Raw genomic sequence first — 24,676 nt, 5'->3', positions numbered from 1 at the left:
CCTTATTCCTCAAGCTCCAGAAGTTAACTGAATCGTAAAATAGCAATTTCAAATGATATAACTTGTTTAGTTGCTGCTTCAATATAATCTAAATACATACATAAATTATTTAGAAAACGTTTATTGATTAATTGTAGCATAAATAAGCATTTCAAATTTTACAAGAAATGCAGCTGAATAAATTAAAAATCGTCATCAGAGTCAATGGCAGCTCTTCTTCTATCAAATTTCACTGAGGTTTGTTTAGATTGTGTAGACGCATTTATACTTTCTAGAAGTTGGATGAGTTCAGGTTCACCGATCTTTTGAGCTATCCGACCACTCCTTGCCATATTCATTAACATTGTTTCAACCATTAGTCCTTTCTCAGGCTTTCCCAAAAGGAGAGTATTCACTGTAAATTAAACCAATAGTTCATTCATTTTGAACAGTGGTTTATATAGAAGAACAGACTTACATCTTGCACGTGCTTGTTGGTCCAAAATTTGAGAAAGGATTGCATGCTTTGTGTCTTCTTTAGCCTGCTCTTGCTTAGCTCTCTGGGCTTCAGAATCTCCACCTTCATTCTGTAAATTCATGAAATTGATTATAGGTTATAAATCTGAAAATTTCTTTTCCTACTGACATTATATTGAGATTGTAGTTGCGCTAATCTCTGATTTCTGATTTTTTCAAGCTCTGGATCTTCCATAATGAAAAATTGAACTATATTTACAATTTGAAGTAACGAGGTTATTTGACAGATTGAATAGGTAATAGCATAGATATTTTATATTCTATGGATTTTGTCTTTCAACTTTTTGAAAACTCCCAAAATTTGATCTTATTTAAATTTCGACGGAATTGTTAATTGTATAAATGGTACTTCTTTGAATGCTGTTTGATGATAATCCAACCCAACCAATGAAACTTTCATTGATCTCCTTTATTAATTTTGAAATTTCAACGGAAATGGTTTAATTATGCCACAGATTAGTCTTCAATATTCTGTTATTCTTTTTCTGTGACTACATTTTAATGATGCGGATGTTGAACTGGAATTTTCTGTTGACAGTTTCATAAAAATTTTGCTTTTATGTGAGTAAAAAAAATATTTAGTTAAGATGGTTTTTCTAATTATTCCTGTATTTGTTATTTTCAGTGAATTGTGAAATCGGCGATAATCCATAGTTGCAGTTAAAGATTTTTAATCGTAATGTAAGTGATGATATCAAATAACACCACATATAAGTTGAGATCTTCAAAAACCTCATCCGAAATCAGCAATTATGATCAGAGTAATGCGGAAAATGGTGAGAGCAACGTTATTGATTGGGATTTCCCAGAGTCTAATAACCGAAGCCAAGGTTACCTGAGAGAAGGAAGATTCCGTAATTCCACCTCTAGAAGCAGGATTACTGAATTTCGTCCTTCAACTTGGACTACTGATCGTAAGGGTTTTAGATCAAGGGGAACAGTTACTCGCAGAAATGAAAGGGAAGGATTAAATTCCTTCAGAAAATATCATGACTCTTCTAGTAGAAATGCAGATGCTGTTGGTGAGTATGTTTTTTATACGCATTCCTGACTTTCACATGTTAGAGGTTTCAGATTTGTAAATCAAAATGAAAACCAGAGAGTAGTTTGAAGATAACATTCTCCTGATCATTTTCAAGTTAATTGTTTTAATTTAGTGTTGCCTTAGGCCAGAAGTACTCCTAAATTAATCATTGTTTTCAATAAACTTCTTTATCTATAAATCTACCAAACTTGATAAATTGGGGGACTAATATGCATTTCTTGTTTTCCTCAACAGGTAATTCTCATCATGGCAAATTTTATGAAAATGATAAGAAGACAGATTTGAAATTGAATTTACCAGAAGACACTAGGATTTCAAAGTTATTGCGCCGTTTAAGTATGGAAACTGACCAGAATAACTCTTTAGTAATTTCCAAAAAACTGCTAGAAGTTCTACTGCTTCCAGATAATGCTCCTTATATTCGAAAAGCTTTCCACATACTGGGTGAGTCCATGTTCGAAATTCTACAGGTTTCTCCAGGGCTTCCTTCTAAGAAACAGGCAGCTCGAGCCTTGGGGAGGATGGGTTACATAATGGGACAAGAGCACGATTTTGACAGATATCAGAACTGGCTTTTTGGTAAGATGACTACATCTTATGAAGACATGCAGATTTTGCTCGTTGAGACACTGAAGGAAACCTTATTGTTCGAAAGCAAACTTCCGGTGATTCAAGAACACAGTGAGGACTTAATTAGGAACTTGGTATCTATAATAGAAAATACGGAAAGTGCTCCTATCTTCAAAATAACATTGGACGTACTCATGACCGTTGTCGAGTTATATCCTGACAGTTTTTTCCCCTTCTTCCGGGATACGATAGATCTCCTATTTGGTTGGCACGTGGATCACACTCAGCCGCTTTCCACCATTGAATTCATTTCGACAAACCTGCAACGAATTCCAAAACACTTCCAGTTCAATTTAGGGTTTTCTCTCAACCTCATTGAGAACTTCTTGGAGGATATAGTGAACTATTCAAAGCAACTTTCTGAGACAGGCGATAGTTCTTTTTTGGAGCACATAACCGTTTTGGTGCTTGCCATGAATACCATTCTCAAATGTCTGGACAAGTGTATCAGTGCAAATGAGACTCAGATCGTACGACCGGATTTGATCAGTAGTCTCGTAGCCCAGATTATCAAGACAACTTCAGAAGCGCTGGAATCCTACATACCGGAAAATCTTACAATCGCTACCAACGATTGTGTCGCCATCCTACTCACCTTCCTCGAAACAAAAACTCAGACTCTGGTGAATTCTGTGTATAATCTCATCGAATCGGAATTGTCTCTAGTGAATGAGTTTACCGAGTTCACCATAGTTTCGATGTTGATCTTCATTTCGAAGATTCTGAAAGAACTTTCCGCCAATCTACCCGTGAAATTGATAGAAAAATTGCTCGGACCAAAATCTGAGCTGATGAAACTACGTCTATCCCCGTTTTTGGATATTCAAAAGTCCGTTATACTAGTTTATCAAGCATTACTGAATTTGAAGAATGTGTCATTGGTACAAGAAGCCTATCGATATGTGTTGGGAGATTTCGAGACTGTTTACAGGAAAATTTTACCTGCTTGTAATCCTTTCACCGATAACAACCCTTTTGCGGAATCTGATGTTGAGAAATATTCTGAAAGAGAAGCCGAAAATTCTGTGATATTCCTTTTGAGGTGTTTATCCCAATTGGCCAACGCCAGTTCAATCATAGTCATGTGGGCTCTCAAACCGAGCATTTTAGAACTTGTTGCTATCCATTTGTTGCCCTACGATCAGAATTTGGCTCAAAATTTTCCAGACGTTCAGTACGGTCTGATGTACCTTCTGTTTTCCCATTGTCGATGCTATAATCACTACATTTCTACGTCCTCCTTATTGAGTAGAACCGAGGACAGTTCTAGCCTGACCAGATTTTCCATCACCGATGGCTCTAAAGACGATGTACCACATTCATCACCAAACTCAGGTAATTTCACCACGATCCTAGACGTTATCTACAAAACCTTGAATGTCGACTCTGGCCACGAAGTAGTCTTGTCCACACTGAAGTGGATCAAAGATGTCTTGTGCAAAGCAGAAGTGTACCTCATCAACATTTACAACAAGGAAAATTTCGTGTCCATCACTGAAGTTCTCGTAAGATGCGGTTATAACCTGAACCAAGACGTAGCATTGCATGTTTGCGAAAATCTGGACAAACTTTTGAGTTACAAGCATCTGCCTTGGAGCAATACGTTTTTGATAAACGTAAGCGATTTGTGCAAACTCCACATGAGTTCCAACAAGGAAATTTTGAGAATGGCTTACTCCAAACTGGCTTCTCTCATACCTTGGGATGTTGCCGTAGTAGAGTTTAACAAGATAAGCTCGGTGAATAATTCGAAACACCAAAATTCCACTTCTAAAGACTATAACAGCTATATGATAACCATGGCGCAGTACCTACATTCCACTGGGGCAATTTTTAACGATATTATGTGCCCGTCTCAATTCAAGAAATTGATGAAGTTCTTACTTGATCCGGAAAGTGAGAAGACCAGCATCGACTGCTTGGAAGAGATCTTCGTTTCCAGTTTATGCCTGGACATAGAGTCTCAAATGAACATGGAACTCTTTTACGATTTAGGAATCAATTCTAAGAACGTTCTTCACAATTGGGCCATGTTAGAGGCCGCTCAGTTTTGTGTGAATTCAAAGTTACGGACGCCATTGGGAAAACCCAACGAAACCTTCATGAAGATAGAAGGCGCCCTGAACCAACTTGGTAACGAACTTTTGTCGATAAACAAAGATAGGACTGTTGTACATGAAAACAGGTTAACTAGGGTAAGAGTATCTTTGCTCTTGCAATTCATTGAACACTTAGAAAAACGGATTTACAACGCTGCAGAAGGTTGTGCTGTCGCTATGCCTCAACCGCCTAAATTAGTGAGAACTTTCTTTGTTGCTAATTCCAACACATGCAACGAGTGGATAACTAGAGTTCGTATGGTGATTATACACATAGCATTACATGCCGGTGAGTTCAACACAGTAATAAGGCATGTGCATGCCCTCATGAAAGAAATGGCGGCTTCCGATAGAATTCAATCGGCAGAGTTTGAGAGGTGTGCTATTTTCATGACGATGGCGCTTCTAAATCTGAGAGAGACTGAAGCCATTTACGGGCTCTATGTATGGTGCAAGAATTTGAAAGGAAAACATGGTAGAAAATACGGTTGGATCAAATACGCTGGTGAACAATCATCGAAGAAGTATGAAGTGGCTATCGAAGGTTACAGAAAGGTACTCAAAGAGATGGCTTCGAACGAAGACAGCGACGACGAGGACGATATCAAAAAGATCAATTTAGAAATTAGGAACTTTATACATGACCAAGTCGAAGCTTGCCTCAAAGAGTTCCACCACTGGATGGACGTTCTGACTTGGCATAAAAATCCAGAAAATGAAGATTTCAATGAGGCCCATAGAAAATGCTGGTATTACTCAAATGATTGGGAATGCGCTACAAGCTTTGCAGAATTGGAAGGTGGCATTCACGAACTGTCCACTTTATCCGAGTGGAATACTGATGACAAACCGAAAAGTTGGAGTTGTTACAACACCCTGTCTACTGCAGAAAACAATCTATACCGAATAGCTCTGCAGCTTTCGACAAATCGCATCACTGAAGACCTGAACGAGAAAATAGATTTGAATCTTAATCTTATCGAGAATTCAATTCAAGAATATCTTGACATAGCACCTTGTGACATTTTCCAAACGTTCTGCCTGTTACAATACATAGGCCAAGGCCTCAAGAATGTTTACAATAATATACCGGCCAACACAGTTTTCTTAGTATCTGAAAATTTCGAGACCGAGGTGAGCATGATAGATTCTTCCATTTTGAGAAAGATTCTCTGGTGGTCGGAATATTTTGGCAGTATGCAGAATCAAGGCTTCAATTCGTTCTGTAGCAATCTTAGATTGGATATTATAAACAGAGCGAGGAAAGAGAAGAATTTTAATCTGGCCTACAGACAAATCTACAAGTTTTTGGAAGAGAAAGATCTCATACTGAGTGACCACCATACAGGAACGAACAATTTAGCAGTTTCCGTGATAAATAAAATTGCTGACGTTAAAATATGGACCGTTGATACAGCAAGAGCTGTTTCCGAGGTCATCAAGCTGCTTTACACAAAAGAGGAGAATAAACAGGACATATTCAATTTATGTGCAGCCACTTCAACCTTGATATCGAAGCATACAGAATTGTACGGTGGCCCTGAACTGAGAAGAATGAGCAGCAAAATTCTCTTGAAATTGGCCTCTTGGATGCAAAACAATGATATTTCAGTTACAGATATGAACTCTCATCTTGGAAAACTATTACTCGTTCTTCCAGATATAACACTGGTAGATAATAACCTTTCAGGAATCATCCCCTTGAATGAAATGGCCATTGGAAAATTACTGCAGTTCAGCGTTCATCAGTGTTTAACTCTAGCCAAAGGCTGGAGCTCTTTCGGAACCTGGTGCTACAAATGGGGAAGAAAAATCTTGGATCACGGTCATAGTTCGACCAACAGTTTGACCGAAGACGATTGTAACGCTATAAAAAGCTTATTACCTGAAGATACCAACGAAGAGGAAATCTTGGAAATATTCAAGATACTGTCGCAGAACCGAAACATAACAGACGAGGAAGATCTGGACTCAAACTCCATTAAAACTTCTTTTATGATCAAAAATCAGTTACAGAACATAAGACCTCTTCAGAACGCTGACGACGATTACCTAGAACAGTTGCTGCAGATTTGGAGAAACACCCAGAAGAGAATCTACAACTACTACAATTTGAGCGCCGAAGCGTATTTCAAATACCTCCATCTATTGGCCAATTCGGAGAATATCACCAAGAGTATGGAATGCACCACCATCACCATAACTTTGAGACTCTTAAGGCTGATTGTACGATACGCTTTAGAACTGCAGGGCACCCTAGAAGAGGGACTGAAAGCTACTCCAACCCAGCCGTGGAAAGTTATAATACCACAGCTCTTCAGCAGACTGAACCATCCGGAGGGTTACGTGCACCATTGCGTGTCAGATCTTTTATGTAGAGTAGCCGAAGACGCTCCCCATCTCATCACCTTCCCCGCAGTCGTGGGTGCCCTGGAAGGCGGAGTCAAATTCAATTTCTCCGAAATAACCCTTCCCAAAGACTGTCTTTCGCAGGTGATCGAAAAAGACGAAGACGACGATCTGAATGAGAATGAAGACGATGAAAGTGACGTGGAGGAGGAAGTATCCAGCTCCCTGCAGTCGTCCTTCAAAGTGCTGGTAGACACGCTGAGCAAGCAAGATCCGGAAACCATCTCGCAGGTGCAACTCCTGGTTAGGGAACTGAGAAGGATCACTTTGTTATGGGACGAACTTTGGTTAGGAACGTTGCTTCAACACAGTTCCGAGATTACCAAGCGTGAACAACAGCTGGAGTATGAGATAGAGAAGGTTATGGAGAATCCTAACCTGTCGGAGGAGGAGAAGGTGTCCCTGATAGCCGAGAAGCACAGGATCATCATAAAACCTATAATATTCGTGTTGGAGCAGCTGAGAGAGGTGACGAGCGCTGAACCAGAGACTCCCCACGAAAAGATGTTCAAGGAGAAGTTTTCCGACGAGATAGACAACGTGATCACGAAGCTGAAGCAACCTGAACACCCCGAAAAGCCTCACGAGTCTCTGATACCCCTCAAAGGGCTGCAGAAGAAGTTCCAACAGAAGATACAGAAGAGGTCGTCGTACTCGTTGAAGATGCAAGACATAAGCCCGATTTTGGCGAACATACGCGATACCATGATAGCCATGCCCGGTCTGACCTCTTCCAAGACCACGGTTACCATCTCCCACGTGTCCAACGTGGTTTCCATACTACCGACGAAGACCAAACCTAAGAAGCTGGTGTTTTACGGGTCCGACGGACAGACGTACACGTATCTGTTCAAGGGCCTGGAGGATCTGCACCTGGACGAGCGCATAATGCAGTTTTTGAACATCGCCAACACGATGATGGCCCAGAACGTGGATCCTACCGGTCAGAACCTGTACAGGGCGAGACATTACTCGGTGATACCGCTCGGGCCGAGGTCGGGACTCATAAACTGGGTGGAGGGAACCACGCCGGTGTTCTCTCTGTACAAACGCTGGCAGCAACGCGAGCTGGCCAAACCGAACAACTCGAAGAACAATTCGAACGCGAACGCGGTCGTGCTCAGACCCTCGGAGCTCTTCTACAACAAGCTGAACCCGCTGCTCGTCGAGCACGGCGTCAAGAACGTGGACAATCGCAAGGAGTGGCCTCTGGGCGCGTGCAAGAAGGTGCTCACGGAGCTGATGGCGGAGACTCCGAGCGATCTGCTCGCGAAGGAGCTCTGGTGCAACTCGATAAGCGCGAGCGATTGGTGGAACGTGACCAAGAGGTACTCGTACTCGGTGGCGGTGATGAGCATAATCGGTTACATAATCGGGCTGGGCGACCGGCATCTGGACAACGTGCTGGTGGACCTGACGAGCGGCGAGGTGGTGCACATCGACTACAACGTGTGCTTCGAGAAGGGGAAGACGCTCAGGGTGCCGGAGAAGGTGCCGTTCAGACTGACGCCCAACATCAGAGAGGCGCTTGGCGTGACCGGGATTGAGGTGAGTGTTCCAAAGTTTTTATTAGTTTATACCTTGTCGTTCTAGGTCTTTTTCATGTTAATTTTTGAGCCTGATGTTCCTTGTTTGAAATGTGTTAAGGCATGTTTTTAACGCTCAAAAAATTCAACAGAACTTTTCCCCTCTGATTTGTCAAAATGTTTGTGGGACAACACGATTTTTGTTTGTTTGATGTGACATAACTCAAATTAGGGAGGACAGTGTCTATAATAGCTATAAGTTCATGTTTTATTGATTTTATTATTGTCTTAATACATACATAATGAGATTAATCTCTCGAATATTCACGAACCACACATAAACATAACCTCAAATTTAACTTCAAGGTTTGCTGCTCTGTATTAGAGAAGTGTCAGCACTCTATGCTCTGATCAGACGGTGGGGGTACATGTAACAACAAGAAGAGCATACGCTAAGATGTCTAAAAACCAGGTGTATGGACTGATTAGATTTTCTTTTGCCAATTTTGGAAATATAAGTTAAGTTTCGTTAAGTCAACTGTAGGTAGCGCTTTTCACAAATTATGAGAGATTCTTGTTATTTATTATTTATGAATTTTATAAGTTTTGCACCTATGTATCTTGCATTATATTTATGACCTGTGTAAGCAACTCTTGAAATTGTAAGAACACCTCAACTCCGATGAACTCTCTCTATTTCATATACATATTTGACTTCATTCTAGTGAACCATAGATTAGTTTGTCTATGTAGTGAACTTTTTGTGTTTTGTTTCACGACTTTGAACGATCATACTCGGTTACACATCGCTTCTGATTGGCCAGGATCGGGTTTTAATTAATGTATCCTATCAAAATCAAAGGAAAAAAGATCGAAATGACAAGTATGATATTGCGACGCCGCCACGAACTAAAACTAATATTTTCAATTTGGTCAAATGTCATTCCATTCAAAAATTGACGAGTGCGTTCACCATCTTTTTAGACATCTCAGCATACGCATAGCCCATTGGACAGGTTACTTCGATTCGAAGTAGTAATAATCAAAAGCCAGTCGAATGTCCCCCTAGCAGCTGTTCTGTGACTTTTGCTGATACTGCTCTATTAGCCTTCAAACAAATGTCAAAATGGCATAGTGTAATTGTGCCTGCCTTATGTCAGAAATAGACATGAAAAATACCCAGTGTAATACAGGGTTTAGTAATTGTTGAAGCATACTCGATGTTGAGATTTCTTGAATTCAGTTGTAACCTCAAGTTGAACGCCTCGAACAATTATCTACTACAGATTTAAAATATTCAGACTTAATAAATGAGGGAAACCGCTGAAATGTTTTACCACTTAATAGGTTATGTACGCGCATTGTATGCAACTCTATGAACGCACATTAGCGTCCCTAAGCTAACCATAGTTATTATTTTATTATTTCAACTCGTTTGGAGAAGTTTTATAGTATCTATTTTAATACGGCATAGCAATGAATATTCATACCAAATTTCATTAGAACAGACCTTGCAATTTCCAAGTGAATCTTTGGAATGCAAACTTATTTGAAGGTTATTATTGACGTTTGTTAAGTCACCTTGAGGTAAATTCCTTGTGCTTGGCAATACCTTAGGATAGGGTTAGACGGATCACCGTCAGACAAAAAGCAACACAACTAGATCAATTTATTTACAAGAAAAAACACACAAATCACATCGATGCAAACTGTCATCAAGTCGGTCGACAATGTCACTAAAGTACCACACACATGTTCGCGCGCATACTATAGCCTGTCGACGTAGGTCTCTTTGGCAAGTCTCTCGAACGCCGCGCCATACAGACCCGTCACCGATAGTTCGGACACCACCGTGTGCTCGCTGTCCATGTCAGACTCGGGCTTGCAGCTCACCAACGAGGCGGCGCGTTCACTTTTCACCAAATCACCAACGCTGCCGTTGCAGTAACCGCCCCTCTCTATGCGTATCGAGTTGACCTTGCTGTTGCTCGGCACGTGATTGGTGATGTAGTCCGCGTGGGCGGAGTCGGGCAGCCTGCAGGTCAGCAGGTAGCGGAACGCCTGTCGGAAACCGTGGTTCTTCCAGGCGTAGATCAGGGGGTTCATGGCGGAGTTGCCCACCGCCATCCAGAAGGAGATCTCGTAGAAGAGCATGCAGAACTTGCCCTTGGTTTTGATGATGGTGATGCAGAGGAAGTAGGGAAACCAGGTGACGGTGAAGCAGCCGAGGATGACGAAGACCATCTGTAACGAAAAAAGGAGGCTATTAGGAAGGCCATTTAACCTGAAAAGAGCTTCATGCTCGTCTTCAGCCAGTTTCAAATTAGCTGATCATTTGGCTTTAATTTTTGCATGAGCTGTATTTCATTGACACTTAAGCCAAGATTCTCACGTTAATTTTCCACGTAGTTGGAAGACAAAGGCCAACAAGTTGAGAACGGCGACGTATCGACTTTTCTGCGCGGTATGCCCATTTCTTTGTCTTATTGGTGGTTTTGAATTGAGAAGAGTAGATTAAGGCCAATTATGTTGACCGTGAAATTGACGCTGTATGAACTTTCGAACAGATTTCTCTTTTTTTTCAAAGTAAATTTCCACAATTTGCGTGCGTAAAAGGAGGAATTTCCGGGACATCAAGACATTAGATGTTATACTTAGCCCCATTTGGATGAAATTTGGCATAGGTGTTCAGGTTGTTGCAAGACCTAAAATAACGCACTGCGAAGGGCGTGGTAGCATAGTGCCACGCCCATTGGCGGAGAATTTGTTTGTTTCAGATTTGTGTGTGTTGCGCATCCAATTTCTGTTTTTCTCGAATTTATAGCGTATCAACATTTCGAGAGTTGCGATAAACAAAGCTTTTCAGTAAATGCGATAATACTCGATTGAATCTTATCTAAACAGGGAGTGATATACGTGATCCCCTGAAAAACATTCGGTTTATGTTCTCTGGACTATTTCGCGTTCCTATAGGTGGAAAAAAATAACGACGATCGACCTGATATGTACCTACTTCCTGTTCTGCCGCATCTTTATAATTGCGTTGTTTTCGCTGGGCTAGGTCGTTTCCAAAATGATGCGGTTTGATCTTGACGCAATGAGTCATTATATGGAAATGGAATATACCGTTCATAATCTCTGGTGTTGAGCAAGTTCAATGATTCGCGGTTTTTGAGAGAACGTGGTAGCGGCTTTGGTTTGATTATGTTGATTATGTTTGGACAAGAATAAACGTTTTAACAGTTTTTGCTACTTCCGACCTTTATGTTGTTTTTACATATTTAGATATGAAGATCATCGCCAAATTAAATTTGAATAGACTCCTATTACTTTTGCATATTTGGACAAATTTACATAATGTTCGTTTTCAGTTGAAATATATCACTTTTTTATTTTGCATTTTCTTCCGAATGCAGAGCCATCTTTATGGAACAATTTAAATATCGTAAAGTTCTTCGATCGGCAGCCAACATCCTGCCTGTCAAACTGACGTTAACCTATATTCTGCAACTTGACATCTGTCATAACCTCCGAAAAAGTACTCATTCTAATTTCTATTCTCAAATTATATAATCGTACCAGCCATGTTCATGATGAATTCTCCAATTTCTGGAATCGCCAGAATTTCCCGAAAACTTACTTCAGAGATTTCTAATTTTTCAGTCCGTAGTTTTACCCGATGTTTTGACATTCAGGTCGAAGATGAAAAAAAAAAAACTTCGTTTAAAAACTGTGCTCCATCGAATCAATTAACTCGCTTTTTTCTATGATTGAATGAAACGTCACTTTGACACGTACCATCGAAATAGACGAACATAGAAGTATGTATAGTTAAACCAAATGTCACTTTGACATTTGGCGAATTTTTCGCGAGTTGAATCTCAAAAAACGAAGCAATCAATGTGAGAAATTAATCGTGTTTACTCACGAATCAATCTACAAATCGGTTATCCCCCCGAAAATTGTTACAATGTGGCCAATTCGCTAACGAGTGGGCAGATTTGATAGCCGATTCGATTCAGACGTACTCAAACGAAACTGTAAACGATGTATCTGTTTCAATTAACCGAAGAGATCGCGATAGTCAATATTTACATAGCGCTGCTGAGCTATCGATCCTTTCGAACGCCTGATATTGACCATCGCTCGGCTTTCATACCGATTTGCTGAAAGCCGATTCGGTAAATAAAGATGGTAGTTGTTAATTGCATAATGGAAAGCGTTCCTTTGTTCGGTGTGTGCCTGAAAGTGTCGAGTTTCAGGCACAAATTGATGTTGTTACTGTTTTTATTCACTAGGGTTGTAATGTGTGACTTTTTAAGAGCTTGAGAACTTTGAATATTAATACAAGACAGAAATATTATCGCATATTTCATAGGCACGTAATTTTCCACGAAGGACAAAGGCCAACAGGTTGAGAACAGCGACGTATCGACATTTCGGCGTCTTCTTGAACACTTTGTCACCACAGCTGCAATATTTTTTTCGGTACTCACATTTCTTTATCTTGATGATGGTTTTGAGCCGAGAAGAATAAAATTAGTGCAAAAACGATCAATAATTGACCGAATTGCTTGCTCACGAGGCTGATTATGTTCACCATAAAATAGACAAACTGCCCTTTCCACTTCGCGAACAGCTTTATTTTCTTCAAAGTAAATTTCCACGATTCAGAAGCGTTGTTTTGGCGTTGAACGATTCATGATGAATTGCCCAACCATATTAGAAAGAAATGTCAACACAGTTTGACATTCTCAACTGTCAAACCATAGACAACAACCATAGAAATTTCTCAATTTATTATGTGAATAATAGTTAGACTTTTTATGCTGTATCTAATTCTAGAACACTGTAAAGGTGTTCCCCAATGTAGACTGGAATAAGATCTAATCAAACAGACAAAAATCAATGCCCACGTTAGTCGGGAATGTCGGAGCTATTTTTTTTTCGTCGATGGATGAAATGCTTCCATTCACTCTCAGCGTACAATGTTTAATTATGGATCATCGATATTTTCCATTCGAATTAATAACTTGTTATCAATGCTTTCAATATCCACTCACGGCATATATCATAACTACCGTTCTATCCATTTTGACTGATGTTTCCAATAATAAACCAGCGGATGGAAACGAGAAATAGCAGTACCTTGAGCTTTCGTGCTTCGAATCAGTCAAGAACAATATCGCATCGCGATCAATCAATCCGATGATTGATTTTCACTTTTGCAACGGTGCGAATATCTGTCTGAATATTATCAAGAATTTGAAGAGGTTTTATTTGAACTTCAGGCCCATTTTTGACAACTTTTGTCTCGCTACACAGCAGTTTCTTCAGATTTCAGTTATTCAAGATATAAAATCTGAAGAAGCTACTATGTATCGAAACAAGTTTTATTGAAATGATAAAAAAGTGAAACTAAAATAACTGTCATTTAATTTCCAAAAAATAAAATTGCAAAAAGCCTCCAAATCGAACTTCCATCTAATATACGTCATCAATGACGTCACTTGGATATATTTAAACAATTTAGTGTACGAAAAGTTTTGTTTTCATCATTGATTCAATGTTTTTATTTTTGAAAATGTTGTATATATAAGTATGCAATGAGTTTCTTAGCATCAAACACTTTTTCATTGAATTCTTACTACGACAATCTGTGTGCCCGAAGTTTTAAATAAATTTTTATAGGCAAAAAAGTTTTTAGAGTAATTGTAACATACTCAATATCATACATTTTCTTAATATACGAGGACGTCAATTAACAGGATAAAAAAATGTTTATATCATCAAATAATCTATCACTCTTCTAGCAAATTCTCAGTTGCAAACCGATATTTTCGGAGCACTTTCAAAACTCACAGTACCTGCACCTGGCCAACGTCAAGCCTTCGAACAACAGGTATTACGCCTGTCGTCGTTCACACATCTCTTTGTTGGAAGAGAGGCGAGGGTCACGTTAACAGAAAAAAAAGGCTCGCGATATCGACGCGAGAAGTAAACAAAATGCAGACGCATCGCTAGGTGGGTTTTCAGACAGAAATATTCGCAGATACAGCGAATCGTATCGCCGCTAATGCATCGCGAATTGATGGACGTTACTATTGACCGACTGACCGATATACACGGTGTCCCACTTTGATACATATGTGTTAATTGATCGAAAATCCCAGCCTCGATTTTCGACGTCAGGCGTCTCGACTTTGTTCGTATAAGTGTCTGGAATTTATATCATTGTTCGAAAAAAAATTCTATTTTTATATCCTTTGTCGTTTGCCTGAAGAAGTGAGATATTTACTCTGTAAGGAAGAAAGTCTAGCAATGTTCAAATCATAGTTATCAAAGAAGAAGTCTCTCAGTATCTTTATCAACACTTACGTCGCAGAAACCACCCTCTAACTATCTGTAAGACCTTCTGAACTATCGTTGTCATAACCAGATCAAGTATCAACAAATTAAGGAAATTCCAAGCTTCCTAACATTGGTCTAATCTCTTTTTTCGCGCTTCGCCTACAACTGAGAGAAGCATCTTCAGATGTCACTAGGTCTTAAATTGTAACTCATAGTAGGATTACTCGAGCAAAGTTTTCTTGTCTAATTGTTACAGCTTGAACAGAAAGACCAAAAAACTAGTAAAATAATCTAGAGTAGAAAGTTCCCTAAATGATTTGGCTAGAGAAATTTTATTTGCATTTCAACTCTTCGGTGCCTCAGCCAGTTTACAAACCAACGAAAAAACTGAACAAGTCTTGAAACGCTGTTCTGAACTTGGTGCGTATCAATTTTGCTTAAGACTTCCTCCAATTTTTGTGTTGGTTTGTGAACTGTATATACTGTCTTTCAAGAACATAAGACTCTGAAGATGCCTACCGCTGTTGTAGGCTTCTAAGTAACAGCTGACGTACAATATAAGCCTTCAAAACTATCTCAGACAGACTAATCTTTCACCCTGTATACCTGGAGCGACTTGGACGGCTCGTACAGACCAGGCAGGCTGGAGACGCTGGCCGCGTGTTTCAACCTCTTGGCGTGATCCTTCGCCTCCTTCACTATCCTGACGTAGAACGCCAGCATCACAGTCCACACCACCAAAAACAGCGGCGCCAGCAGGTAGTTCAGGTAGACCTGGGGGGCCAGGCTTATGTCGCAGACCCCTCCATTCTCGTTCCAATGGTTCCAGTAGAGCAGGCATGAACCCAGCCCCAGCCCTATGGCCCACACCATGGAGATGAGCACCAGCGACACCCTCCTCGTCATGCACCTGCTGTAGTGCAGGGGGTGCACTATGGCCACGTAGCGATCTGCTGAGACCAGCAGCAGGTTGTAGATGGAGCTGGCGCAGGCGAAGGCTATGAGGCTGAAGCGCAGGAGGCAGGGCATCCGATGGCGGAAGATCTCGGGCCAGTAGTGGGGCACCATGTGGTAGGGGACGGAGCAGCCGACGAGGAGGTCGCTCACGGCGAGGCTGAGGACGAAACGGTTGGAGAGGAGGTTCTGCAGCTTCCTGCTGGTGAGGATGGCAAGGATGGTGAGGGTGTTGCCGACGACGCTCATGAGCACGATGGCGGTGTAGACGAACAGCCAGAGTACGCTGCCCGTGTAGGGGACGTTGCAGAGGCTTTGCGTCATGATGTGGTGGTAGGGTTGTTGGTTTGGGGCATCTTGTTGAGGGTTATGGCGGCGGCACAGGTCTTCTTGTTGATTGGGGTATCTGGAAAGAGAGAGTCGGTTAAGTGGGTTAATAAGGGTCGTCACTAGGTCTAGAATTTGAATTTGATTCAAGTCAAGTACTTTAATTTGTTAAATTGTAATTTGTCTGCAAGGTCTGCAGGGTTTACTAGTTTGGTATACAAGTTGCTGTTCCGCTTCTAGCTCTAAGAACAGGGTCCATGAATTGATGACTAAAAGTATTTAATAAATGGAGGACAATTCCTTCTTCTTTGGGCTGGTCAAGTCCAATACTAATGAAATGACTAGGCACAATCAAAATAAGTACATCGGGCTAACATAGCTAAGGATTGGCAACATAAACTTAAGAAATTTCTTTAGAAATTGAACGATTGGTGTCTCTTCTCACAGTTTATTGGAATTCTTGTGTATTTCGATATATTTCATATTAATTATCAGGTAAAAGCTTTCGACATTCGAGAGAATTTCAGTATTAGAGAACAAGATGTTGTGTATATCTACTAAAGCATATTCGAAGGCCCGATGTGTATTCTCTCACAGAGGAAAGGTATCTTACAAACGCCAGCGCAAGAAAGCTCATCGATTTTTTTGTCGAGACTTATCCCAGTCTTTGTTGCTATAATAAACCTTTTAAGAAGTTTATCGATTTTGTCAGACACCAAAGCATTTTAATAGTGCAAAATCGACAGCGATTTAAAAAGAAATCGAGGACCAGCAGACATTTCAAGGAAGCAGGTACCTCGTTAGGGCATTAGCTGTTGTGTATGTCTGGTGGTGGTGAATTTGATGGAGTTTGAACTATAAATTTGGATGATGACTGAATAGTGATTCACTAAGGTCAAAAAAAACTGAAATTAAAAAAAGGTACAGGTTCGGAGTTAGTCGACTTGTTTCGAAGAAAAACACAATATAATCTCCGATCGCCGTCGACCAAAGATGAACTTCGATTCGCGCTGAGTCACGCGACATTGTAAAAACTACTAGCGTTATGCAACATGTCCATTTTGTGGAACGGAAGCTATTCCTCTGGCGTGTATCGCCGCATCTGGTGCCCCGTTGTTACTTCCGTCGATTGGCGCACCTGAAAAGGCTCTGTTGGAAAAAAAAATCGATGAGTGTGCGGCGCGAACGCCGAGGTCGTCGATTGGAGATCGTGAAATCTGCCTCTTTCGTTTTACCTAATTGCGCTTTTTTAAAATGTATCCACGCTTGAGATTTTTACTGCAACATTAATGTTGAATCAGTGGTGGGAACGGCTCAGGAAATGAAAAAAAACTCTGAGCACGGTAGCTTTGAAGTAATAAGTTGGAACAGTAATTAATTATTGTTATTACCTTGAACATACACACGTTTTAAATGTTGAGATTCTATGTAGAATTTTTTTGTAACGGGTGTTTTTTAAGCTGCATGAATTTCCGATGGTTGCTGTCTACGGTTTGACAGTGGAGAATGTCAAACTGTGTTGACATTTCTGTTCAGTAAGGATTCGCCTCAGAGTAATAAACATAGATAGAGGGAGCATATGTCATTTTTAGTAGGCAAATTTTGTCCCCAACACGAACTATCAAATTTGACATGAAGCGCGCGGAAATGACAACATATCAGTGATACGATATTTCACTCAATTCGCGAGTTTCTCCACGAAGAACGCATTCTTATGTCCTATAGTGAATCAACGTTTCATATTAACTCAAAATATATCGAAATAAAAACCTAAATATATCAGAAATTCAGAAAACAAACTTCAAGCGCGCCAAACGACGTGAAACAACCGATGACACTAGAAGAGCAAAAGTTGCCAAACCTTGGATTTCAGCAGATAGATACAGAAAATAATAAATATTGTTCTCCTCATTATAAATTCGACAATTAGGAAAAATATCGGATTCCAAATATTCAAATTTGCATATTCAATTGAGAATCACTCAAATAAATATATTTCATTCAATATAATATACATTCATAACGATATAGTAAAATTGTGGATTTGAAAATATATCGCAATCCGACAACGTAATCTAACCATGTTGGGGATATGTAAAGAATGCGTATACTTCTTCTATCTATGTTTATTACTCTATGGAATTCGCTATTTATCATGAATCGTTTGAAGCCAGAACAACGCTTCCAAATTGTGGATATTCACTTTGAAAAAATAATTCTGTCTTTAATTACCATAAGTAATTGCACAAGTGCATCAAAATTACCGATAATTTTGCATGACAGCGTGTTGTCATAAAAACTGCAAGAGTTCATTTTGGTGGAGGGCCCTTTCTCCAAAAATGAAAATGACCGAATGCAGTTTTTCAAAGAAAACACGCTGGAATGCGAAATTATCCGGTCATTTTGATGCACGAGTGTAATTCGGGGGAATATTTCCCGAATAAACTGTTACATCACTTGTCAAACTGATGTAGAATGGAATTGCCATAGATTCGAACTGAGTAAGATGCATAGAAACTATGCATCTATGAACAGAACAATAATCGCAGTGCTGTTTCGCTTCCTACAATGCAATTATCGCCGTAATTTTAGATAATTGTTCCCCATATACATAGAATTTTTGACAGGAGGGAAATATTCGTTTAAAGTTCTCAAGCTCTTGGAAAAACGACCCATTAGTATTAAAAATTCAAAATAGTCGAATTTTCCAATAATACTCACTTTTACTTCAAGGCTGATCAGATCTCTTCCTATTCTTTCGGGTAATCGTCAAAAGCGCGAATTATTTTCGTAAAACCCCCGTACACCTCGATTAGAACAACATCAAGTAATCACGTATGCTCGAGGCGCTTCGCCTCGAAGGTAACTTTGATACCAGCAGATAGAGAGGCGGAAGCGTTTTTCTTCGGGATGTTTCTGCTGTGCATCCAGTTGGCGTGTTTCTGGAAAACCCGATGCAGAAAGAGGTGCATACACCGGTCTACGTAGGGAATAACCTGATGGGTTAAAATACTCGGCCGACTACTTTCTATCGGGGTTTTTGCCGTGGTTACTAGATGGGCTAGTCTAGCCGATATTTTAAAGGAATGTGGAACTTTTTGTAGATCTTGAACTGTCGGTATCCATTGGTTTTTCCTTTAAGGAAAGTTTCGATACTTTTATGTGTCAATGCTTCGCAACAGTGGCTATAAATACACACTCGAAAGATAAGGTTAGAATCACTGAAGAAAAACACTTGAGAACTAGAATTTATATTATGATGAAAAAATCGATGAAAGTTTTGTGCGTTCGTTCATTTATGTGCCTATTGGAGACAACTGAATTATATGAGATGCGATTCATTATGATGTCATTGTTGTCGGTTAGTTTATCCGTTCTTATCAAATGTTCCTCCTGAAATTCAGAGTGAACATTCAGGATTCTCATTTTACACATAAAAACTTAATTTCAACTCAGTACGATCTACTATTACGTAAATATTAGGCATTTTATGATTCTGTTGTGGGATAAACATAAGCATTTGCATCAAGCTTAAAACCTTCTTTACACCTACACTCAAAATTTCAACCCGATTGAATCTGTTGTCACTCTTGAGTCGTCCAAAGATTTTAAGACATTGACAGTCGATGTCAAGTTGACATCAGTTTGACAGACATTATGTCAGCTGCAGTTCATAGAATAAGATGCCATTACTGTTGGCCGACAAACGTTGTTCTGCATTAGAAAGAAAGAGAAAATCATTTTTAATATTAAATTCTGGGATTCTGTAATTCAAAGGTTGCATGCATGAGAATTCAATAAGAGTTTGAGTTTTCAACAGAAAAAAAAACATTTTGTACTCATTGGTCGTATAGAAAAATATGAAAAGAAACTTTGGTACAGTGGTTTCTTGTAGTTTGGTTGCATTTGATACCGATTTTGAGAAAAAATTTCGAACAATTCTCTAGTAGACCTCAAGAAAGTCCAAAAATCTGGTGAATAAGCTGTAATGAATAAATTAATTATAAATTTTGATAATTATTTAGCGAAGTTCAATAAAGATTCGATAAAAACTGATATAATCATCACAAAAAAGTATGACTACAAGAAACACCCTGTATCTCGAAAACAAAGCGTTTGCAGGCCCTTGTTTATGAGACTTTTTTCCTTAAAATTATCCAAGGAATCTCTCATTTTCCTTTATTCCTTCAATTTAGTAAGACCCTGTATTTGCGATTATTTTCATATTTTCGAAATCAATTCTATTCTATCACTAAAATGAAAACCGAATTTCTAATGGGACAAACTCATATTTATAAACTCAGATTTGAGTCGAATATTGTTGAAATCGAGAAAATCGTGATTCGTTGCGTTCTAATGTTTTTTTTAAATAAATAAAACATTCTCAAGTATTTCTGCATCGTTAGCACGAAAATGCTGATTGTTGTCGATCTTATCAATGATTTCATTTTGACACTAATGATACCCAGTTGTTGGACTTTAATGAACGGTTTGCATTTCAAAGAAAATGTCATTTCTAACACGACATATACCCGGGGAACAAGGATTGTCGACAAGAAATGAATGAAATTGAATACGTTGAACCAATATTTCACGGATATTTTAAATTATAGATGTAAATAAATAATAATTCGCGATTAGGTTTCCAAAGCAAATCTTGATAGTAGAATTTCTCACGAAATTTGGTACTTTGTTTGTTCGGTATGCCAGCATGAAGTATGATATACAGGGTGAATCGAATGAACGATACATTTTTTATACGAAGATTAAATGGCAGTTATTCCATTTCAACTTTCAGATGTATAAATGATATTTGTTTCGCTTCACACTATCTTATTTAAATTTTACATTTTTAAAATGTAAATTCTGAATTTTACATTTTGGAAATATAAAGTCTATTTTACAATTTGTAAATGTAAATTCTAAATGACAGTTATTCTATTTCAACTTTTCAATTCTATAAATTACATTTGTTTCGCTGCACAGTAGCTTATTTAGATTTTACATTTTTAAAATGTAAATTCTAAATTTTACATTTTGGAAATGTAAAGTCTAAATTTTACAATTTGTAATTGCAAATTCAAAATTTCACATTTTGAAAATGTCAAGTCTGAAGAAGCTGATATGTATTGAAAAAATTGTAATTTATAGAAAAGTAGAAAAATATTATTTTATTCTGGATTCAAAATTAATTTTTGAGTGAAGACTTTTCAATCCAACACTCTTCAATAATTTTTATCGTTTCTGAAAAGTTCATACATTTATTGTTTGTTCTTATTTTCTCAATTTCCGCGATTTCATTACGTACGAAAAAAAAATTAATTTTTCACGTTTGGAAGTATGATGAATATTCTGTTACTAAATAAACTCAACAAAAACTGCATAATTTAAAGTTTTTGCCTTAAATTTCCCAACTGTAGATATCTTTTTAATTTCTCCATTTCTCTCGACGGTTTCATGACATGCATGATAAAGACATTGCGATGGAAAATTATGATGAATCCTTTATGTGGTAATGTCTTGTGAACATTCCATATCCGTCATGGAATTTGAATTTCGAAATGAAGGTTATGTTTATACTGTTCGATACGACAAAGACAGGCAGATATATTGTTAGAATTTCAAACAGTACAAAGTTTTTCTATTATGTGGAGGAGCAAGTTTGGTATGTGGAATTCTAAGAAATAAATCGAATTATACAAAGCAAGGAGTTTACATCTAGTGTCAATATAGGAAAATATCGTTTTTTTTATGAATAGTGAACTTTCCATTCATTATAGAACAATATTATAATTTGTGTTAGGAAAAGACTCACTGTATACGCTTTTGAACCTCTGAGAGTTATTGCTATCCAGTAAAAAATCGGTAAACATCTTGTTCTCGTTGAATTACAATTATCATTAATTTTTTTCCAAAGTATCTTCTTTTATGTCTTTTTTTTCAATTCTACATTGAGTGTAAAATATTTATTTTTATTTTCCTAAATGAAACACTTCCTGTCATATCCTATCACTTGGGGTCTACAAACTCCTTCTTTTTGAATTCGTGCTGCATACTTATTTTATTTCATATTTATGCAAATCAGGTGCCAGTCGCGTTGAAAGAAATTAATGAATAGTCTTGGAAGGTGATCGTCTTTATTCGATAAAAATTTAATTAGACGAAACAAAATGTAATCGATTCGATAACTTGAAAAGTATGTTTTGAAAAACGAATGTTTCCGCATCAACGTGTTTTGACTGAATCCAACAAAGAATCTTTTGAAAAAATCCGTTTCCCTTGACATATCCGAATCTCATAAAGAACATCGCGAATTTCAGACAATAGATTGTAATTACAGATTTTCTCACGAATATTTTGACCCATTGAACATTAAGATTGATAGGGTTATGCTTCGTGCTATGAACTTGAGGTTGTTACTGAATTTTGATTAATATAATTTCACGTTTCGGATCTGAAACTGCTAACATAAATTTTGAAGCGATAAATACCTTGTTCACAATCATATTGAAAGTTTTTAAGTTTATAATTATATGTTGCAAAGTCTAGGAAATTATTCTTCTTAATTAGTTTTTTATTTTCGAATACAAAGATCAACGCGGTTAGAAATCGATTTTGAGGCAAATTCCAAGCAGCATCTTAAAGTCCTAAGATAGCTTATTCGATGTTGGTTCAAGAAGAAAAAATAGTAATATCGACAAAAGTTTTGAAAGGCAAGAACAAGGGACCAAGTAGGAAATCAATATTTTGAAAAATGGTCGAATTGCAATCATTGGAAAATTAAAAGGAAACCAAAATAGGTCGAATTCATTAATTCATCCATCAATTCGGTTTTCTCAGATGTTTTTGACAAAAATAAAATAATGAATAAAATGAAGAAATTGGCGAATTCAGCAAAATTGTAATGTTCACTGAAAAATCCGAATTCACAAATAATTCAAACATGAATCTGAGAATCTGAGATGTGCTTATAATAAGTTCATTTAGATTTAGAGAAAACAAAGGATTGTACGATAATAACAGAAATGATTCTTCGAAAAATGCAAAAAGAACGTAGTTTAAGCACAAGATAACGAATTCATAAAGAATTCATACTTTCAATAATAGGCATTCTGAGATGTCTTTGAAGAAACTTCATTTAGAAGCATAAGAAGAGACTTAACGAAATTAATTTCTCGAAAAACTGTCTACTTTCAGTTGAGAAAAACTGTATTCACCGAATTCACGAAGAGTTCTCACGATTAATCTTGAATTCGGTTCTTTAACTTATTTTCCAGAAAAGTTACAAGACCACCAATGAAGCAACAAACGTTACACTTTATTCACAATTTTTTTTTCGAGTACCTACCGTCATAACTCTTTGTTAACCTTTTTTTCTTCTGTTATTATCCGGCGCACACACTGTATATATTACAACACTACAAAACCTTTCGATCTAGTTGCAAGCTCGGATCTAACGGAACACATATATTCGAAAAAAAATTTCGGGAGGCTGATGAACGCACTCGTCACAGACTGGACGCTGTGTTCTTCTTCTTCTGATGGCTTTGTTTTGCCTCGCGACTACGCTCGCCGGTCCCTATCAACAAAACATGTCGCCGCCGCGGCCAACCACGATATGCGCGCCACAGTCGATTTGCGGTTTGTGTACTTTCGCAGATTCTGCAATCTGCAGGTTACCGGGGCGGATCGACAAGTTTCGGCGCCAAGTCGTGATCCGGCTCGAAGGACCAATGATCGGGTTTGGTCCTGAGGGTGAGGATGATGTTAGGATTTACTCTCATCTTTGAAGCCGTGCTAAAAAATGTACAGGGTGTCCCAAATTCGATGCTTAACGGGAGCATCTCGAGAACTATACTACTTGGACTTCGAAACATTCTGTGTTCATTTTTCTCAAATTTAAGTGATACACGTTATTCATAAATCATTCTACTTCGAAAAAGTGAATGGAGTTCACGCATAGGATTTCTACAGTAAAAATATTTCAAATGAACTTAAATTTTAATTTTTTCAATATTGTTAAAACTATTAGGACTAAGACTAGAATTTGAGGAAGAATTGGAAATGAAAATTTTCAATATATCTGAGAATTAAAATTGAAGAAAGAAAGTTCTTTTGATCATGGAAATATTCACGTTTCAACAACGTTAAAAATTGTTAAATTGACTTTTATTGAAATCAGGGCCTATTTGTGAATACTGAGAGAAATTTAAAAATAATTCTATTCTATTCTACACAAATTTGAAAGTGAATTTTCTCTACACGATACAGTACAACAGAATAATGTTGTCCATGAATTCTTCTTAAATTGTTGTTAGTATTCTCAAATGAGCTCTCATTTCGGTAGAACTATTTATTAACATTGTTGAAGCGTGTATCTTTCCACGATTAAATGACAAAACCTACAGAAACAAATGACATTAGAAATGTCAAAAAATAACACACAGAGTTGCCATTTTAATCATTTTGAATAGTATCTTTCTCTTTGTATCGTTGAGTTTTCGAGAAATAATAATTTCCTGTAGAGGAAGATTTAAGCAATGATGAGACTGAAACGTGTCAACGGGTTTTTCCGTTTCGGAATGCGTGAAATCTGAAAATTGGATAACCCTCTACTTCCTCATTCTGTTATTTCCTCAAATCTCCGATCAGTTTTCGAGAAAACCGTTCTAAAGCCTTGACACCACGACACGTCCACCGATCACTAAGGCATGACTCACGGATAAGCTCATTTTCAAGCAAACCTCGTATATTAAGGTCGGTCGGAACTTCCAATGTTTTCCTCCTTCGAAAAATCATCAAAATTCACGGTGGTACGT

General features: G+C 38.2%; 3 protein-coding genes across 3 annotated transcripts in view; 1 reads left to right on the top strand and 2 right to left on the bottom strand.

Moving 5' to 3' along the window:
- Nucleotides 1–105: 105 nt before the first annotated feature.
- LOC123672645 (programmed cell death protein 5) lies at nucleotides 106–781 on the bottom strand. Its single transcript, XM_045606840.1, has 3 exons — nucleotides 626–781; nucleotides 458–566; nucleotides 106–394 (listed from the first exon to the last, which is right to left on the bottom strand). Exons 1-3 carry the CDS (start codon nucleotides 689–691, stop codon nucleotides 183–185), a joined length of 387 nt encoding a protein of 128 aa, XP_045462796.1. The 5' UTR covers nucleotides 692–781; the 3' UTR covers nucleotides 106–182.
- A 171-nt stretch (nucleotides 782–952) lies between these two features.
- The window catches only part of LOC123672641 (serine/threonine-protein kinase SMG1), a 46,503-nt gene continuing 22,779 nt past the window's right edge, over nucleotides 953–24,676 (top strand). The window contains exons 1-3 of the mRNA XM_045606836.1: nucleotides 953–1,077; nucleotides 1,142–1,538; nucleotides 1,796–8,247. Of these exons, the coding sequence (XP_045462792.1) occupies nucleotides 1,205–1,538; nucleotides 1,796–8,247 (6,786 nt within the window). The 5' untranslated portion in view covers nucleotides 953–1,077; nucleotides 1,142–1,204. The remainder of the gene's footprint in view (nucleotides 1,078–1,141; nucleotides 1,539–1,795; nucleotides 8,248–24,676) is intronic.
- LOC123672644 (histamine H2 receptor) lies at nucleotides 9,881–23,489 on the bottom strand. The gene is made up of 3 exons (XM_045606839.1): nucleotides 23,206–23,489; nucleotides 15,183–15,936; nucleotides 9,881–10,469 (listed from the first exon to the last, which is right to left on the bottom strand). Exons 2-3 carry the CDS (start codon nucleotides 15,852–15,854, stop codon nucleotides 9,993–9,995), a joined length of 1,149 nt encoding a protein of 382 aa, XP_045462795.1. The 5' UTR covers nucleotides 15,855–15,936; nucleotides 23,206–23,489; the 3' UTR covers nucleotides 9,881–9,992.

The sequence above is a fragment of the Harmonia axyridis genome, chromosome 2 (genome assembly GCF_914767665.1).
Source record: "Harmonia axyridis chromosome 2, icHarAxyr1.1, whole genome shotgun sequence".
Taxonomy (NCBI): domain Eukaryota; kingdom Metazoa; phylum Arthropoda; class Insecta; order Coleoptera; family Coccinellidae; genus Harmonia; species Harmonia axyridis.
Note: the sequence above shows the minus strand (reverse complement) of the source record. Positions and strands in the feature narration are given on the sequence as shown.